At 39.8% G+C, this 19,685-nt stretch overlaps 1 protein-coding gene across 1 annotated transcript in view; it reads right to left on the reverse strand.

Moving 5' to 3' along the window:
- LOC136883570 (zinc finger protein OZF) overlaps nucleotides 1-19,685 on the reverse strand; it is a 49,897-nt gene that overhangs the window by 16,864 nt on the left and 13,348 nt on the right. Inside the window, exons 3-4 of the mRNA XM_067155961.2 lie at nucleotides 7,205-7,450; nucleotides 6,888-7,018 (exon numbers count right to left, since the gene is read on the reverse strand). Of these exons, the coding sequence (XP_067012062.2) occupies nucleotides 6,888-7,018; nucleotides 7,205-7,450 (377 nt within the window). The remainder of the gene's footprint in view (nucleotides 1-6,887; nucleotides 7,019-7,204; nucleotides 7,451-19,685) is intronic.

Here is a 19,685-nt window from a genome sequence, read left to right on the forward strand (position 1 = left end):
TTTTTTTTTTTGCTATGGGCTTTACGTCGCACCGACACAGATAGGTCTTATGGCGACGATGGGATAGGAAAGGCCTAGGAGTTGGAAGGAAGCGGCCGTGGCCTTAATTAAGGTACAGCCCCAGCATTTGCCTGGTGTGAAAATGGGAAACCACGGAAAACCATTTTCAGGGCTGCCGATAGTGGGATTCGAACCTACTATCGCCCGGATGCAAGCTCACAGCCGCGCGCCTCTACGCGCACGGCCAACTCGCCCGGTAGTGAGAAAACTATACCGTACCGAAGATGATCGATAGCATTTTGTTGCAAACGTTTCAGTTTTCTTATTCAAACAGCGTCACGTATCCTAACTTAACCGTACAATGCGTATGATGAAAACACACTTCAAGCGCCAGTAGAGAAATTATACCTTTCCCACTATAAATTTTCATAATAGCCTTTCCGTAATTTAACCAGACGCGACAAAATATAAACTAACCTCTGAAATCAATTAAGCACTCTTCCATATCTCAAGGTGTATCCCATTCTTACTTAATTGCAGTATTTAGCCTCAAAATTAAGCGGTTGTTTAGTCAGCCTTAATTTAAACGAGATAACCGTTATTGGACACGTTATTTACGCATTTATTATGAAAATATGTTCTCTTTCATTTCGAATTTTCTTTACGGAACAACTGTCGACGGATATTACTAATCGACTCCGGCATCGCCTTCGAATCTCGATGAGAGAAATCGCTAGTGCACATAGCGAGGAAACGATGCCGAAGGTAATCGATCACATGCAATATCATCGCTGGGGTGCATAAATATTGGTAACGGAAAAAATCGCGCGCGCCTAATCGCTCGTAATAACGGATGCGCCAGTGATAGGGTTCTCGCTGTAACCGAAGGACGATACACAGTTTAATATAGGAATTTTGAAGGGACAGAAAAATGTTCTCACTATAACGGAGTTCTTGTTATATACCGTACTCGCTATAGCGAACTTCTACTGTAGTTTAATTAATAGGATTATGGACGTAAATGTGCAAATTGAATCCAGTACCTTGATGCATGCTGTTCGGTGATAATGTTGTGTTGTGTGTTCAAAGTAAAGATAAATTAGAAGGGGAGCTGGAGAAATGGAGAAAATCCTTAGAAGTGAGAGGCATGAGAATTAGTAGGGTAAAGGCAGAATAAACGAGTACTGCTAAGAAAGAGGGCCTTTGGGTTGTGCTCCACGAAGTGCAGTTGCCAGCAGTACCTAAATGCAAGTACCTGGTGTCATGCTTACAAAGGGCTATTGAGCAGGAGGATGAAATATAACACAGAATACAATGTGGCTGGTCCAACTGGAGAACGATAAGCAGAGTACTCTGAACTGCAGACTGAAAGGGAGTTGCACAAACAGTAGTGTGTCCAGCTATGATGTGCAATGCAGAAGCATCGCCCATAACAAAGGCCCAAGAAAAGCAGTTGGAAGTGGCAGAAATGCAGATGTTATGCTGTATGTGTGGAGTCGCCAGAGACGATAAAATAAGAAATTAACGCATTAAAGATACAGTTAAAGTGAGATGCTAGGAGAAAAAATTCAGGAAAGGCAAATGCGATGGTATGGTCATGTGCAATGATGAGAGGAGGAATACACAGGGAAGAGTGTCCAAAATGTGGTGGTAAATGGTGGAAGAAAACAAGGAAGGCCAAAGTTGAGATGGAGAAACAAGATAATGGAAGACCTGTGAGAGAAAGGCTGAAAACGAAAGGAAACTGGAGATGCACCTAGTGCACCCGACAGGGGCATGATCTGAGCACCTTTGGTTAATACTGGTCTTTGGAATTACAGACGCAATAATCTTTGAGGGAATAAAACTGAAACTAATTAATATCCATATCATTAAGACACGTAAAATGAGTCTTTTAAATTTATTCTACAGGATTTCATTATTTGTGATCTATTGTGCAATACCTTCCTTTGTGTAGCGGGGGCCTGCAGCAGAAGTCAAGCCCATCTAGACCCGGGTGGGTCTGCAATCGGTGGTTTACCATGACGTAACTCGAGAGAAGACATCCCTTCCTCACGACTAAGAGAATGAGGGGAAGTAAACTTTTCCGAAACAAAATATCTTTAATTCAGACTAGCCAACTTAATTATCCACGATGTAAAAATTAATGAAATCCGAATTCTGAAGTCGTCTTCTGATTTAAAAGAGATAACTATAATTGGGACATTTATTTAGAGTGTCTAATGTCCTCTTGCTCGATAATTTTCAGATGGGGAAAGAATACTGTGTTGTTTCTGCGTGGAAAAATACCAGGGGCCATCTGGTTATTCTCAAGACACCTCCTTGACACAGGAGTTCACCCTAGCATGGAAGGGGAAGCAGGACAAACTTTAATTAATTACAGGAGATCCTACGAAGAATAATCGTACGGACATGTCTCAATCACATCAGGTGAATACTGGTCACGTGATAGTCGTACTATTTGACCTCTAGTGGGCCGTGGATAGGCTATATGCAGATTTGGAGTAGGAGAAATTGCCTCCTTGTAAAAAGCACTGCCAAGGGCGAAGCGGGTCATTCGGAACTCTCAGCTTACTAAGGGCAGAGCTATGTCTAACTAAGCTCCCATTGATCCTTTAAGTGACTTAAAACTTAAATTTCAAGTGAAATAGTGTAATTCATGTAAATATTGCATAGATTTGATGTACATGACGCCAGTGATTAAACTTTTCAAAAAAACAGTGACGTGACGCGAACATTCAGTGCGAATCGTAATATTATTATTATTACTACGGCACGACTGTGTCGGGTAGTAACAAAAGTAGAGTGGCTGAGAGGTACATGCAATTCGATACTGAACTGCGGATTACGAAGTAATATCCGAAATCGCGGCCGGACGTTCACGCTGAACGCAATTAAACAGATTTTGAAATAAATAGTGATGTGTTGTGTGCTCAGGATTACTGCCAGTGGCTTCACTGACCAGGAACTATGGACTTCCAGCTTGAAGGAGGAATGGAACTGCCAGTGATCGCCTTGGTGCCAATGGGTCAGCAGTAAAACCTGAAATGGATTTCCCGAGCTGACCAAGGTGTCGTCAAGTGATGGAGATGAGTATTTTTCATATTTATATGGCCTGATTAGAGGGGACGGGAATTATTTATCATAAGCTGACGCTATCATGTTAGGAATAACTTTATTTAAATGTAGAAGTGCCAAAATGGGGCACGTAGCTTTTATTTCTTATTTAATTTAATTAATAACAGGTCTGAGTGATTTAATTGTAAATAAGGGAAACAATAGTCTAACAGGTTTGCATGCAGTATTTTGGGAGATTTGTGGTCAGTTAATGAGTCAGGAGACTAGTATTTTAGTAAATTCAAGGTAAGTTGTAGTTGATTCAGTATTAGTAAATGCATGACTGGTAAGTAATATAAGTATTATACGTGAGGTCCCAGAGTCACGAGAAATGTATAAGGAATTGATACCCCAGGCCTCCTTTGAAATATTTAGCTAAAGAGTGTTACAATTTAACCTGGATTATTTGATCAGGTTTATCATAATTTAATTACAATTTAATTGGGTTAATTACAGTGTGAATATTTAACTGAGCTAATTACCATGTGAATATTTAATTGGGTTAATTATAGTGCAATTAGAAGTTAATTACAATGTGAATATTTGATTGAGCTAATTACCGTGTGAATATTTAATTCAATATTGTATTACCGTGTGACGATTTAAGTAGAATTTAATTATGTGTTAATCATAAATTGATCAGGGTTTAATTATGAATTAATTGCCACTGGGTTATTTAATTACATCGTAATTACGAGGAAGTTTCCATGTGATGATTCGGTATGATCTAATTACCAGGTAAATCACATAGGAAGACAGTGTAAAGATGAAACAAGCTGGTGAGCCAACATTCAGGCACATACACAAAGTAATCCTGGACATATGGGCTAAGGAAAGGCTCCCAGATGATTGGACATCAGCTGTTATCCATCCAATCCACAAGAAGGGAAGCAAAACAAATCCCAGCAACTATAGAGGAATATCACTCCTTTCAGTATCGTATAAAGTCTTTTCCAAGATTCTGGAACAGCACATAACAAGACAACTGGATAAAGAATTAGGAGAATATCAAGCAGGGTTCAGAACTGTAAGGTCTTGTGCTGAACAGATACAAAATCTGAAGACCATCCTTCAATATAGCAAGAAAAGATGCCGACAGTGGGTAGCTATCTTTTGTCGACTTCCAGAAGGCGTACGAGTCCGTGGATAGGATCACACTCTTCACCACCTTAAGAGAACTGGGACTAAACTAAAAAATTAATAGGTTGGTGCAAGTCACCCTGCACAACACCACTTCCGAAGTTAAGTTTAGAGGTCAATTATCAGAGAGCTTCACAATCAAAACAGGGGTGAGGCAAGGAGATGGTATCTCATGCCTATTATTTAACTGTGTCCTGGAAAAGATCATAAGAGAATGGACCAGGTCATTACCTGAGAACACCGGATTAAGAATGGGGTTTAAACCAGAAAACCTGAGGATTGCATGCCTGGCCTTTGCTGATGACCTTACTTTATTAGCAAACGACATGCATGAGGCCACTATGTAGCTTCAAACACTGCACTCTATAGCAGCTAAAGCGGGCCTCATGATCAACATTGGAAAGACCGAGTTTATGACCAACATCAAAGATGCCCCTACAACAATGGGAGTCAGTGATACAAAACACATCAAGAGAGCTAAAAATGTGAAGTACCTCGGAGAGTGGATATCGGAGGACCTAAGTGAAACGATGGCTCTTGAACAAAGGAGAATCAAATTAGACAAGGCCTACCATGCCTGCAGAAAACTGTATGCCTCAAAGCATTTATCAAAGAATGTAAAACTGAGACACTATAATGCAGTAGTCAGACCATCAGTCCTCTACGCAGCAGAATGCCTATCCCTAACTTAAAAAAAACCACTGAGAGCCCTGGAAGTGCAAGAACGGAAATTCCTGAGAAGAATAGAGAAGAATAATAGGGCCAAGGATCCTACCAGATGGAAGGCGATGGTACAAACCCAACAATGAGCTCTACCAGCACCAAGAAAACCTCATAGATGCCATCAGGAGAAAACGTCTGACTTTCTATGGACACCTATACAGAATGGATCCTAATAGATTATCCCATAAGATCTTCAAGGTTGCTAACAAAGGCAAAGCTACTGGATTCCCCTGGACCAAACAAGTGGACAAAGATCTTGCAGAGCTTAATATTAATCAAGCCGCCATTACTGACAGAAATGCATACCGTTTAATGGTCAAAACTAAACCTTTCCTAACATCCCTTACATCAGCTAGCCACAAAGGAGCCGGGAATTGGTCAGAGGAACGCAGGAAAGAATTCAGCGAGAAAATGAAGGAATACTGGGCCAACAGGAAGGCTCAAGAGGCCACTAAGAACACAATCCAGTATGCTAAAAGGGGCAGACGACGACAAAAACACAGCTAGAACACAAGCACCGTGGTCCACAGATGGCCTAAACGCAAAGAAAAAAATAAATAATAATAATAATAATAATAATAATAATAATAATAATAATAATAACAGTGATGGTAGTAATCATACAAATATTGGCATTATAAAAACCGATGTGTTGTAAGATAGGTGTGATATTCAAAGTCATGGTTGGGCCATGAAAAATATATGTGTTGAATCGAGGTGATTTATTGGAAGCCGATGCAATTTGCTTAATGAGGAATAGACCTCAGTTTATTGTGAACGTACCTCGGGACGAGGTGGTTTGTTTAAAGAAATGGCTTGTTATGCCTGTGGAGGGCAAGGCTATTGACCGCCCGTGGTAGGGGGTTGAAGCGCTCGACCTTGCAAACAGACGTGTTTTTTGTGTGTGTCCGCCTCTATAGGAAGGGGCTTTGAGCTAAGAAAAGAAGGCCTGTATGAATCGGCTAATAATGGGAAATATTCAACACGCCAGAATGAAGTATTCACTGACAAATGACACGGTGATTGGTACTAGTATTTGTTAGATTACTATTGTTACTCATTTGAGTATAATTTAGCTAGGGATTTCAGTGCCATATTTTCATCCCAGGGGTCATCAGTTCAGTTCTCTATGCAGGCATTGGTATTTCATAATGCTAAAATGAAGAATGGGGTGCCTCACGTGTTTATTGTATATAATATGTGATTCTTTATGTTGTTTTATGTGACATGTTGTGAATATAATTAGCGTCAGCGATGGTTCTACGCCATTGGCACGGCAAATTTTATTCCAGTGAGGGTCGGTTCAAACCTGGGTGTTTGTTCCACATTTGTATAATTTCTTTCATGGTATTTCGTTGGGAAGTAATTGTGTGCTTTTAGAATAGGGATCGCTCAGACTTGTTGCATGAATGTTTATTTCATTTGTCAATAATGTCATATAGCCTCAGTGTTTATGGTAAATGTTTCCGTTCATGTCACGTCAAATCGCTTTGTGATAAACAATACTCGGATCTATCACACACACGACTACAAAGCAATAAATAATCCACAACAATTGTTAATAATTAATGTAATTCATTTGTGAATATAGATGCATCATCCCCATCATCATCAAGGTTTAATAAACCGGTTGTATTAATTTAAATTTTAATTTGAATGTGTTCTCATTGTAGTTAAGTATGCCCCGTTTCTCCTACCCTGTATGCCATTAAGGTAATGTTAGATAAGCGCCTATTTTATTATATTTTCCACCCGTTAACACCCTGTAAATATCTTGCCGGAGCCTTTTTGGGTAGGGGCGGGTACACTAGATGGTGAGAATTAGAGAAGCTAGTACGGACCCAGTATGACACAGGGTAAGGCTGAGATAGAGAATAATTTAATCAAAATGGAAGTATTATACTTACGATAAACCTTCCTCCAAAATAACTTCTACTCCCAAACTAACTTCTTCATCATCATCATCATCATCACCACCACCACCACCACCACTTTCTTCTTTCTCCTCCTCTTCATCTTCTTCTGATTCTTCGATATTCTGCAAATGAAGATATGTTTCATTAATCACTCTTAAAGTTTTATCTGTAAACTGGGACAAACTTAAATATGAGAAAGAACTTTGTTGTATGATCTATAACTCTGTAAATAAGAGTAAAAAAGCTCCAGGTGCCCTGCTGTATTTAGGAAGGAATATATTTTCACCTGAGTTCCATAAAGAGCTTACTTCTTCAGGCCTGGAGCTCTGTAAATATTTTCCATCCTCTGTCTTCTTGGTAGCTAATTTTACACCTACAGGTTCACAATCTGAATCTCCTACAGAGGTTTTGTCATTAATGAATGCCTCTGGATCCTCCTTTATGTTCAAGCATTCAACATTAGCTCCTCTACCAGTGCAGAAGTCTTCTCTTAGATCTTTATTTTCAAAGCAAATGGGGTCATCCGATGCTTGATATTCTTCCTCACTACATTCCTGTGAAACACAAATAAATGACTGTTACCGACTGACAATGGAACCAATTAGAGGGAACAATATTCTAGATGTGGTGCTGATAAAACCAACTGACCAAATTATTTGGGCCCAGGGGACATTACAGTAGTTAAATTCAGCCCTGGGGAGAAGGGGGTGAACACTATTAAACAGATACTGAGAAAGCAAACCTATTTAGAAGGGAATTTAGAGATTCAGTAGATGATTATCAAGAGTTGGAATCCAAAACAGAAGATAGAGAGGGAGAGAGACAGAGGGAAACAAGAAGCTTCTCATTCACAAATGAAGATATTTTCAGAGAAATCCAACTGCTTCAGCAAGGAAAAGCAGCAGGAAGTTATCAAATTACTGGGGAGGTATTAAAGACAATGGGGTGGTACATAGTGCCTTATTTAAAATTTCTCTTTGACTATGTCATAAATAATAGTGTAATACCAAAGGAATGGAAGGAATCTATAATAATACCAATTTATAAAGGAAATGGTGATAAAAGGAAACCAGACAACTACAGACTAATCAGCCTGACCAGTATAGTTTGTAAAATACTGGAGACTTTAATAGCAAAGTACATCAGAGGGATATGTGATGATAAAAATTGGTTCATGAGGAGCCAGTATGGATTTAGAAAGAAATTTTCTTGTGAGGCACAACTGGTGGGATTTCAGCAGGACATATCAGATCAGTTGGATTCAGGAGGGCAGTTAGATTGCATAGCCATAGATCTTTCCAAAGCCTTTGATAGAGTGGAACATGGAAAATTATTAAAGAAATTGGAGGGAATAGGATTGGACGTAAGGGTTACACGTTGGATAAAAACATTTCTAAATTCAAGGGTTCAGAAAGTCAAAGTAGGAAATAATGTATCTCAGGAAGAGAAAGTTTGGAAGGGAATTGCACAGGGTAGTATAACCGGTCCGTTACTTTTCTTAATATACGCAAATGATTTTGGGAACAATATAACATAAAAAATAAGATTGTATGCAGATGACATAATTGTTTATAGGGAAATAAACAACATTGAGGATTGTTCAGAATTACAAAGGGACCTTGAAAGTATCCAACAATGGGTTGAAGAAAATAATATGAAGGTTAATGGAGGCAAATCAACTGTTACAACTTTTACAAACAGGAGCTTTAAAACTGAATTTGAATACACTTTGGATGAGGTAGTTATCCCAAAAGATGGCAAGTGCAAATACTTAGGTGTGAGATTTGAAAGTAATTTGCACTGGAAGGGTCATATTGATGACATTGTTGGGAAAGCATACAGATCGTTACATGTCATAATGAGGCTACTTAAAGGATGCAACAAAGAATTAAAAGAAAAAAGTTACTTGAGTATGGTTCGTCCATTATTGGAATATGCAAACAGTGTTTGGGATCCTCACCAAGAATACCTAATAAAAGAAATAGATAGTGTGCAGAGGAAAGCAGCAAGATTTGTAACAGGGGATTTCAGGAAAAAGAGTAGTGTATCAGAAATGTTAAAGGAACTTGGGTGGGAAACTTTAAGAGAAGGGAGAAAACTAGACATAGGATTATATAGAGCCTATACAGGAGAAGAAGCATGGAGAGATATCCGTGAGAAGCTTCAGTTGGAAAATAATTATATCGGCAGGACTGACCACAAATATAAAATTAGAAGGAATTTTAGCAGAAGCGATTGGGGTAAATTTTCATTTATTGGGAAGGGTGTGAAGGAGTGGAACAGTTTACCAGGGGTAGTGTTTGAACCTTTTCCAAAATCTGTACAGATATTCAAGAAGAGAATAAACAGCAACAGAGAAAATAAATGAAGTGTTAGAGGGCATTCGACCAGTGCAGGTTATTGTAAATAAAAAAAATGTGTGTGAATAAATTAATTCCATCCCCTGGTCTAAGGAGTTTGGACAGCCAAAGTAGGGGACTGCCTGTAAGGGTGAAGTACAGTGGGGACTTTGAGGGCCCTGGGACTGCTACGGTAGCTGTGAAGGCCCTTCAGGAACTCTGAAAAGTGGTGGCAAAAGGGGCTCAGGTTAAGACGCAGCAGGTCGTTATGCTACTTAGGATCCAGAACGGGTAAAAAAAAAAAAGGTAAATAAATAAATGCAATGTAAATATTAATCTTATATCAGTTGTATAGTATCATTTGAAGTAATTCCACATACTGTATATCAGTTGACTATATTTGTAAGTAGTACAGGAGATATAAGTAGAATTTTGTAAACAATATAAATTTATTAAGGATGAGCTGTGTGTTTAATAGAAAACATTGTTAGCGTAAATTGTATAATATTGTATTATAGGAAAATTTTCTTCTCTTGTTAATTTAATATTTAGTGCTTGACAATAATGTATTTTAGTGTACCATTTGCCACCGAGGTAGACACCTCATTTGCAAATAAAGAGATTTTGATTTGATTTGATGCGATATACCATATACAGTGGAGTCTCGTTAATTCGAACTAATTGGGGCCGGAGTCTGTTCGGATTACGAAATTTTCGTATTAACTGGAGAATATTTTCTAATAATAATGTTATTGTTTTTTCGTCCCACTAAATACTTTCATGGTTTCCGGAGACGCCTAGGTGCCAGGATTTTCTCCCGCAGGATTTCTTTTACATGCCAGTAAATCTATTACACGAGGCTGAAGTATTTGAGCACCTTCAAATACCACCGGACAGGATCGAACCTGCCAAGTTGGGGTCAGAAGGCCAGCACCTCAACCGTGTGAGGAAAATAGTTTCTACAATACAGTACATACTGTAATTTTAAATGTCCATTCTTTAGCAGTTTCATTAATAAAACACTGTAAAAATTAGAGTAGGGTAGTTAAGAAGCCGTAGAGGGAAAAACGACTAAAACTAGTCTACAACTTGTCTCCTTACATAACATTAAGTTATTCTAGTAAAATATGACTAATAAAATGCAAGTAAATCTTCATTCTATAACAAGGAGATTTTTTTAAAAAATTGAATATTTTAGTTCGGATTAACCGGACTTTCGGATTAAGGGGATTCGGATTAACGAGACTCTAGTGTAAGCAGAGTCGTATTTAGGCATGGGCTTTATGGGCCTGGGACCAGGGCGGCAAAATTTTAAATCTCTGATAGTCTGAAAACTACTTTTTAGAAGGCACGCACTTTTGCAGTATTCAAAAGCGAAACCTTCCAACATGAATAATGGAATTTTCGTTCTGCTTACGTGAAAGGTGTCTGTAATAATATTGTAACTACCAACACAGTTGGTATTATTATTATTATTTAATTGCATTAATGTTTGATATTTTACCTTGGTGGCATTCTACTGTATTACTTTATTCATTATATTAAAATAATAGTACACGTAATTGCAATTTTGCCTTATAAAGTTTAAGGAAGTAAAATTATTTGGGCCCAGGGGACATTACAGTAGTTAAATTCAGCCCTGGGTATAAGTGATAATGAAGTTGTTTTAGTTGTATAGTTAAAAAAAAAAAAACTAAATGTGATAGAAAGAAACTTTCAAATAGCTAGGGAGTGAATTAATGCAAAATACAAAGCTGACACAGAGAAATGAATTCTACTAGAGTGTAAGAAACCTTGTCTGGAATACGGAAGTACCAAACAAGTGTAAAGAGAAATTGTCCAAAATGTATTATGCACCCATATTGACCTAAGAAACACCACGAGGGTGTGCGTATGTATAATTTTTCATAAGGAGTTTTATTTTCAGCAGGTACCCTCGCCTACTGCTTGCAGAGTTTTATTTTCAGCAGGTCCCCTCATCCATTGCCTGATTTTTTGCAAGCCCGCTGCTTGGACGAAATCATGAGTATGGACGTAGTTGTTATACTTTAGAAGAAAAGGGTTGAACTGGATTTATTTAGTTTACAATACCTCTCAGTAAACGACGCTGGCTGTTCTTCCACATGGCGCTGAAAGGAGGAGGTGAGAATGGCCTGAGAAGGGAAATCACCCTCTAGGACGCCCATATAGAGAGCGACCTACCAGTGGCAGCCAAAGGCCGAGTATACGGACAAGTTCACGTTCAAGTTTGTTGTGCTGTGCATTTTTTTCAAAATATGTAATTGAGATAAACAAGAACTGCTATTGCTATTCTGATTGGAGAAAATATGACCAGAAGTTTGTTTTAGTGGAAGCCATTTCTTTCTAGTTTTGACTCGGTTAACCTACAACGATGAGGTTCTTCAGTCTATCAAAAGTAATTCAAGATATGATGATGATGTTGATTGCTGTTTAAAGGGGCCTAACAGCTAGGTCATCGCCCTTAATGATGCAAGGTGCAACGAAATGACACAATAATTAAAACTTTAAAATGTATCCACTGACAAATATAAAATGAATGATGATGAAAAAATGACCATGGATCTAAAACAATCAGTAGATCCAATTCACTTCTGAGATGATGCTCGTTATAAAAAGGGATCCAAAATCCAGGTCATAGGCCCCTCCTAATAATACTAATCAGTGGTAGAGCAGAACCATGGTGTTCTGCCTATAGTGGTACTAACCACAGGTAACGTAGACTAATGGTGTTCGTTGCATGGTGGTGCTAACCACAGGCAACACAGACCCGTGGTGTTCCTCACATAAGGGCACCACTTACAAGCAATGCAGACCCATGGTGTTCCTCCTCACATAGTGGGACTAATCACGGGTGCCGGTATTCCCACACTGTTCCTCACATAGTGGAACTAATCGCATGTCTGCTACACTCTTGGTGCTGCTCGCCTGGTGATACTAATCACAGGCAATGCAAACCCACGGCATATCACACATTATGGTACCACCCACAAGCAATACAGATGCATGGTATTCCTCATATAATAGTGCTACTCTCAGGTAACGCTGACCCACGCTATTCTTCCCATAATAGTACTAATAATAATCGTATGGCCTCAGCTACCGTGTGCAGACATTTCAATTTGACGCCATCTGGCTGTCTGCTCGTCAATTTCGACGTTCCGTTTTACTCTAGGCCCCCACTAGATGGCAGACCGAGTAAACCGAAACTCTCTTGGGCGTCTATGGCTGAAATTTAATGAATTTTGTCGGGTAAACACCAAATGTGTCACCAGAGATCTTTTACATGCCGACATCGTACGACATGGAGTGTCGAATGGACTTTTTTCCGCCCTTCAAAAATCCGACTACCTCTGCCGGGTTTGAACCCGCTATCTTGGGATCCGGAGGCCGACACTCTACCGCTGATCCACAGAGGCAGCTAGAATAGTACTAATCATGGGCAACGGCCAAACCATGATGTTCCTCACATAGTGGTACTAATCAGAGGCAATGTAGATGCATGGTGTTTTACAAATAGTGATACTACTCACAGATAACACAAACCCATTCTGAGCACAGGAGAACTGACACATTCCAGCGTAGTGTACAGCACCTTTTCTCCCATGGACATTAGTCCGCGCAGCTGAGTGCCCACACCCCGCCTTGGTGGGATACACACGATGGTACTAACCACAGGCAATGCCCAGTCCCGTGGTGTTCCCCACATGGTGGTACTAATCGCAAGTATCGTGTCTTACGACAGGCAGGGGATACTGTGTGTGTATTCATTGTCTGCGCCCCCCCCCCCCCACCCACAGGGGTTAATTCAGGATAAATAAAACGATTTAAAGTTAGAAACTCCATAATTATTCCGTATTGAAATGAGAATCACAATGTTAAAAAGAGAGTTAAGAGGTTCCACCTATTCAATACACTGACATACATGTTTAATTTGGGACCAGTTTCGACACACATTTGGTGCCATCATCAGCCGATTGAAAGAGCAGGGCAAAGAGTATACAATTATCAACACACATAACACAATGTGAACATTGTCATATATTTTGTGTTATGTGTGTTGATAATTGCATACTTTTTGCCCTGCTCTTTTAATTGGCTGATGATGGCACCAAATATGTGTCGAATCCAGTCCTGAATTTAACATGTTGAACATAAGTTTGTGCAACTGTATATCAGTGTAATGAATAGGTGGAACCTCTTAGCTCTCTTTTTTAACATTGTAAATAAAATTAGGAAATACCTGAAATAGAAAACATTTAGTAACATGTTATACCTGAAGAAGATATGATTTTGAACTAGATTCAACAGACTGAAGAACCTCTTAGTTTGCAGAATAAATATGTAGTTGCAAGAAATCAGCTTCATTTTCCATATCAAATCCTATTTACAGAAACTTACAACAATAAAAATCTTCCACCAGTTTCAAAAAGGTGGAAGATTTTTATTGTTGTAAGTTTCTGTAAATATGTAGTTGTCGCAATGCCCATCTTGAAATACCTGCGAATATTGAACTGATCGCTTATAAGATATCTGCCCCAACACTGACATACGCCAACTTCCCTATCGCTCTCTCCTCATTCTGCAGTTCTCCGTTCAGGGCGGTGGTGAATGATGAATTTTGCATGGCTGCCAGCACAATGTACTAACTGCAGTGTTAGTCATAATGGTTACACTTTACTACCCTGTTTGAATTTTTAGGAAGAACAAAATCATGCAAAAATGATACAGAACGATACCTAAAGAAGATGAGAGGAGAGACCTTTCCTTTCTGCTTACCAAAAACCCATCAAACCCACCTCTAGAAGTATTCTTACTTATATAGAAAAATTAAAACCGACACTATGTCAATCACTGAAATGCGGCCGTTTCCTGTGTTCCTATTGGCTGCAGAGTAGTTCCTATTGTCATCGATAGGGCTTACCCCACATGCAGCCCACTGCTACCACATTCCGTGAAAATAATGAAACTGCAGAGTTTGAAAGTAATGTGTCATGGTGAGTGTTGGATATAGTAGCAGTACCCACGACATAACTATCCAATGGTCTTGTCACTAGCCGCACCTAACCAATCCAACCGAATGGTCTTGTCAATAGCCAGACCTAACCAACCCAGCCCAATGGTCTTGTCACTAACTGGACCTAACCAATCCAGCCCAATGGTCTTGTCACTAGCCAGACCTAACCAATGCAGCCCAATGGCCTTGTCACTAGCCGGACCTAATCAACGAAGCCTAATGGTCTTGTCACTAGCTGGATATAAGCAATACAGGCTAATGGTCTTGCCACTAGCCAGACCTAACCAATGTAACCCAATGGTCTTGTCACTAGCCAGACCTAACCAATGTAACCCAATGGTCTTGTCACTAGCTGGACATAATCAACCCAGCCTAATTGTCTTGTCACTAGCTGGATATAAGCAATACAGACTAATGGTCTTGTCACTAGCAGGACCTAACCAATGTAACCCAATGGTCTTGTCACTAGCTGGAACAATCCAGACTAATGGTTTTGTCACTAGCTGGACCTAACTAATCCAGATTAACGGTCTTGTCACTAGCCTGACCTAAGTTCCTAAGCTGGCAGCCATGTGTAGCACATGGTGGTGTCATGTGAGCTGCAGAGCTGGGCCATGTTTGCTTTTCTGCCTTTTTTTTTTTTTTAAACCAGTTAGCAAAGTTTTACTCTCATAATGTCTCTAGGAGGTCATAGGCCCTCCTCTAATGATTCCAATGATTACTGTTAATGACAGGTTACATTCTGGTTCAACAGAAACCACTGTTAGTAACAGTGTTAAGTTAAAGCTTGATTAGGAACAGCCTATGGCTCTCATAGGAAGTATCACCACTTGTTGGCAGCCCTGACAGTACTCTATGCCGTAAAGGGCCTAGGTAAAGGAATGGAGGCAGCGTGTTATGTCACTGCACTAACTACTACGAACTCGAAACTAATGAAGACCAGTTCTTCAGTTACTTTCACATGTTTAGAGAGCTTTAAGAATTTACACTGTGCAAACACATTCAAATATAAAATGAGAAGTATTTCTTTACTTTGATCATCCTTGTACTGATGTCTTTCCATGCCTCTGTGTTTTTTCACAAAATTGTTGTAGTCCTGATGACCTGTATTATAAAAGAAAATATACACGGCCTGACAAAAAGTTAAGCAACCAGAAGGAGTGGTCCAATATTATCCCATTTTGGTATACATGCATACCTTTGATGTGTGAATAAATGATTAGATTTACAATGATCTGTCATGTGTAGAACACCCACCAAGTGCATTCGTGATGACACCATCCTGTTGTTGATAAGTTGTTACCAGTCAGCTGCGGTGAGTCAGACAGTTAAGCAAGATGTGTGGAGAGGACTACGTACAGTACGAAGCACACCCGCAATGCCTCGCAGACGCTTTAGACAGCCTATCCACCAAGTGACAGCATTTGACAGACGCCTCATTGTGGGACTGCAAGAGGCTGGTTGGTTGTATCGTGCAACTGCCAGGCATGTGGGCCATTCAGATGTCACAGTAGCCTGATGTTAGACTCAATGGGTATATGAGGGCATCCAAACGCATCATGCAGGTTCGGGTCGACCAAGAAACACCACGCCGAGGAAGGACCGTTGTATGGTGCGCCAAGCATTGCGGGATCCCTGCCATCGGCGAACGTGTACTGGAGACTCGACAACATCCTGCGAGTTCCCGCACAGTGTCTCGACGACTTACGTAAGCCGGACTGGGGTCCTACCACCCATGCGTCGGTTGCCATTGACACCATAACATCAACACCTGCGTTTGGAGTGGTGCCTTGCCCGGGAGGCATGGTCAGAGGACAACTGCGTTGCATCGGGTCCTGCTTCTCCATACCATCCATGACCGTCGTGTGCGAGTTTGGCGGCGTCAAGGGCAGATCGTGCCCAAATTGTGGGAAGAGACACAGGCGTAATCCCTGTCATCATGGTGTGGGGAGCCATAGGATATGCGTTTAGGTCACCTGTAATAGTGCTTTGGCAGAATTTGACAGCATAACAATACGGCACTAGAGGTGTACAAACTCCGCATTTAACTTGCCCATGCTTGCCTGGAGAGCAGGCAAGCAAGCTAGCCGCACGTAAACAACAGTACAGGCAGGCTGCTGCACTCCTGGCCAGGTCAAGCTCAGCCCAACTTGGGCAGGCTTCAGGTTAGCTTGCTTGCTTGCTTGCTTTCTTCTTCCTGCTGCATTAATCCATGTTTGCTCATTGATTGTGCTGATATGAGACTCGCGTGAATGCAGGCAGGAAAGGGGTTGTTACATGCCAAAATTTATATAGGATTCGTCAACACAAATGTTATTTTATGTGGTTATTTAGTACTATGTTAATCATTACGAAGTTATGTTTAAATTTATTTCGTAATTCAGACGTCTTATGTAACTAATTAACATTTAATATTTCTCTCTGTCAAAAATAGTTACTTAATAAAAAGTAGGTTCTCTGAAAAAAATATTTGAATATTTAAGTATACATTATGACACTTGATGGAAATATGACAATGAATATAATGTATTATTTATTATTCGAGAAAATTAGAAGCAAAGATATACATAATGTAGGTACCGGTCATAAATATCTTTAAAAATTAATTTTATAGGTCACTTTTTTAAATACATTTAATAATTTAGGAACCCCTTCTCCACAAAACCAAAAGAAATAATTATAAACCTAATCAGCTTAGAAGTGTAATTTTATCACTTTTATCTTATTTTGTGGTAGCCTCATACTGTGCATACTGCATACCAATATTTAATGCATGGTCACATTATCGTTTGTGTGTATTACTATGAGGTCATTAAGTATTTGCGAATCAAGACGGGGACGTTTTTCGCTGATTAAATTTCCCGAGCAGCTGAAGACCCTCTCGCTGGAGGCACTCCTAGCGGGAATGTTAAGCACTGTTAGCTACACAGGCAAGTGTGAATTATTTTTCCACCACTGCAGTATATTTTCGTCACTAATAAACCCTTCTTGCAAGTACCTGCTGACCTCATCATGTATCATTGGCGAATTTTCCGCCCTATCGTCAAATTTCGCTTCCTTACGTTGCACTGAATTTTCTTCATTTGAAGAAGATGGGACTTCTTGTATATTTTCATTGAATAGCTGTTCTGAAAATATATATGGCCAAGTTATTGATATTTTATGCTAATGTTTGAATATTAAAAACATCTAATTTGCATAGGTATAATAATAATAATAATAATAATAATAATAATAATAATAATAATAATAATAATAAAGAAATAACCACAGAATCTTACCTTCAGCACTCATTTGTGGAGCTGCCTCAAAAACAGACATTTATTCTCCTGCATTTAGTTTCTGTAATGTGCGATATTTAAGCACCTAAAATGTTGCAATTTTGTGTAATATAGTGACTTCCATTTTCTGCTCCAGGAAGACAGCACCGGTTTGTTTCAAAAGCTTCAAGTATTGAAAATTCATATAGTATGAAAACATGTTTACACTTAAATATCGCATTAAAATTACAATTAAAATTTGTAAGAAATGAAATATTACCTGTTTATCTTCATCCTATAGAGTACAATGAGCTTTTAAGGCATAAAACTACGGAAGGACCAGATGCAAAGTCGGCTCCTCATAACCCTCAAGATCAATTTTGGCTTCCTTAAATGGCTTAAGAAATGTTATAAGCAGGCCAGTAATGTCCTGATCATAATCGAGCATTTTATCAGAGGCACCCTCCTTCTCTAAAATAGTTCTCACAGCATCTTTTTGGTAGTGAACTGATTGCAGCATGTCAAAATAGCTGTTCCAACGAGTGGAAACTTGCGGTTTCAAAGATGATTGTAACCTCACAAACAAGCCTCTTCTCTTAAAGTACGAAACCAGAGATTTCATTGAATGGATAACAGCTAACATATTAGGAACGCTTTATTTCAAAAAGGGTTCGTTCAGAACATGCTTCATGACCGTATTAATAATATGAGCCATGCATGGAAGACGCTTGTATATGCTGGGGGCCTTAACAATATTGCTTGCCTGGTCTGTTACAAATGTAATTTTGCAAACATCTTCATGAGAAACGTCATGTCCTTTCAAACGATCTTCCAATTCACTGCGAATATCTTCACAAGTTTTTGGACAGTCAGGGAAGACCAAACACATTAATACATACTTATTGAGAGACCAATCTGCATTTATATAGTGGATTGTGACAGACATATAGTGCACACCCTTGTAATTATCTGTCCTCAGGTCGGTGGTACTCGCACAGATACCAGATGTAATAGCATGTACTATATCGGGGAAGCGTTTTACTGCGCACTTTGTCCACGAAGGTTTGTACCTTCCTAGCAACTGTGACTCGAGAGGGTATAACATTTTTAATATCCACCGAGCCATGCTTTTTGCCCATTTCTATCAGCGTTTGCCCTAAATTTCAAATTCCTTCACCCTCCATAGTTGTAAACGGTCTCAAGTCCTTGGCGCACATTTCCACGCACTTGTCAGTCACCAAGTCCTTGTCCTCTTTCAGAATATTTTTAGATTGTGGGAAATTTGGGTCAAATTTGCAGACATGTCACAACATACTTATGGTCCCTGAATGGGTGTTGAGTAGCTTTTTGTAAAAATTGCATTGCGAGTAACCTACTGGCTTATTTGATACCTGTTTATAAACACATGAGCATTTTTCCCATGCTAGACTTGAGCCCTGTTTTATTGCTAGAATAAATTCACTCCTTTTGAATTTTTCTTCGATTTCCTTTACGGTTGATTTGTTCATTTTCCTGCTGGTTGCACCTCTAACTACAACAGAGCTGCACTCGACGCAATACATAACTACACTAACATATAACGGCACATTCACGTCGCATCGATAGCAAACTTCACGTTCGCTCTTCTCAAGTCCGGCAGTCCGAACGGGTCCCAGGCAATCTGTCAGGCTTAGGGAAACCCAGGTTTTGGTTTGCTATGACTAGCGTGCTCAGTACGCGTGCACTCTTGCTTCGCTGACGCTCAAGCTAAGCTGCTTTGCTTGTTGCAGAGCAGCTTGGGGCAGGCAAGCCTGAAGTAAAATTTGTACACCTTTATACGGCACAGACATTCTGCGTCCGCACGTCCTCCCCTTTATGGCACAGCTCCCTGGGACAGTGTTCCAAGAAGATAATGCACGTAAACACACAGCACATGTGGCTATGGAATGCCTAGAGCATGTTGAGGTCCTCCCGTGGCCAGCAAGATCCCAGACCTATCCATCATTGAGCACATGTGGGATGACATTGGAAGGGGGCTCTGTCCCAGTACCAACCTGCGGGATCTGGAGGGACAGCTGCAACAACTATGGACGAACTTACCTCAGGAGAGGATCCAAAAGCTGTCCGACACCATTCCGAACAGCATAAGGGTTGCATAAAATGAATTTCATTATAA

Source organism: Anabrus simplex, chromosome 11 (genome assembly GCF_040414725.1).
Source record: "Anabrus simplex isolate iqAnaSimp1 chromosome 11, ASM4041472v1, whole genome shotgun sequence".
Classification (NCBI taxonomy): domain Eukaryota; kingdom Metazoa; phylum Arthropoda; class Insecta; order Orthoptera; family Tettigoniidae; genus Anabrus; species Anabrus simplex.